Here is a 1,311-nt window from a genome sequence, read left to right on the forward strand (position 1 = left end):
GCCTCCTCGAACACCGGCGCGTTGTCGTTCACGTCCGACACCTCCAGCACCAGCTCCGTGCTGCTCCACAGCGCCGGCCGCCCACGGTCCCGGGCCACCACCGTCACGCGGTGCTCGGACGCCTGCTCGCGGTCCAGCGCGCTCGCCGTCACCACCTTGTACGAGCCGCCCGACGACGCCACGATCGACAGCGGTGCCTCTCCCGACAGCTCGCACGACACCTGACCGTTCTCGCCGGAGTCTCTGTCCCGCACTTTCAGGAGGGCCACCACGGTGCCGGTCGGAGCATCCTCGGTCACGGGACTCGACAGCGACAAAATGGTTATTTCGGGCGTGTTGTCGTTCACGTCCGTGATATCTATCTGCACTTCGCACTTTTCGGTGAGTCCACCCCCGTCCCTCGCCTCGAGGTCGAAGATATATTTACTGTTCTCCTCGAAATCGAGGGGACCCGCTGTCCTGATCTCACCACTCTCACTGTCGATGCTGAACAACATAGCGACGTCGTCTGGGACGTTGCCGAAGGAGTAGGAAACCTTCCCGCTGGAACCCGCATCCGCATCCGTGGCCAGCACCTGCAGCACCAGTGACCCCACCGGTAAATTCTCTGCCACTCGCGCCTCATAGATTCTTTTGCTGAACACGGGTGAGTTGTCGTTGGCGTCCGTCACGTTGATGCGAACTTGGACAGTCCCAGACCTCGCGGGGTCCCCACCATCCACGGCCATCAGCACCAACTCAAAGGAGCTCTGCTTCTCTCGGTCCAGTGCTCTCTCCAGTACTAATTCAGGCTGCTTCTTTCCACCTGGGTTCTCCCTCAAGGCCAGAGTGAACGACGGGTTGCTGGTGAGTTGGTAAGTCAGAACCGAGTTGCTTCCTACGTCGGCGTCTCGTGCCATGTCCAGAGGAAAACGAGCACCGGGAGGAATCCATTCACCTATATCGAGGTCCAGAGCAGCGTTCCTGAAGACCGGGGAATTGTCATTCACGTCCTGAATGTCCACCTCAACACGGAAGATGTTCATCGGGTTGTGCACCAGAGCCTCGAAGCTGACGGAACAGGTCGCCGACTCGCCGCACATCTCCTCCCGGTCCAGTCTCTCATTCACGTATAGATGCCCGTTTTCCTCATTCACCGTGAAGTATTGCTTCTCCTCGCTCAGCCGCAGCTTGCGCGCCGGCAGCTCGTCCGCGCTGAGCCCCAGATCCCGCGCCAGCGGCCCCACGAGCGAGCCTCTGCCCAGCTCCTCGGGGATGGAGTAGCGGACCCGCTCCGCCGCCGCCCGGCAGCACAGGCACAGCAGCACCGCG

At 61.6% G+C, this 1,311-nt stretch overlaps 1 protein-coding gene across 1 annotated transcript; it reads right to left on the minus strand.

Annotated features, from left to right (window-relative positions):
* Window positions 1-2: 2 nt before the first annotated feature.
* LOC130587950 (protocadherin gamma-B5-like) lies at window positions 3-1,310 on the minus strand (the record flags this gene model as incomplete). The annotated part of the gene is made up of 1 exon (XM_057388917.1): window positions 3-1,310. A coding segment is annotated over one exon (1,308 nt), but the record flags the coding sequence as incomplete, so codon positions are not given.
* Window position 1,311: the final 1 nt, after the last annotated feature.

Source organism: Malurus melanocephalus, unplaced genomic scaffold, assembly GCF_030028575.1.
Source record: "Malurus melanocephalus ecotype Western Australia unplaced genomic scaffold, MMel_1.1 scaffold_2848, whole genome shotgun sequence".
In the NCBI taxonomy this organism is placed as follows: Eukaryota; Metazoa; Chordata; class Aves; order Passeriformes; family Maluridae; genus Malurus; species Malurus melanocephalus.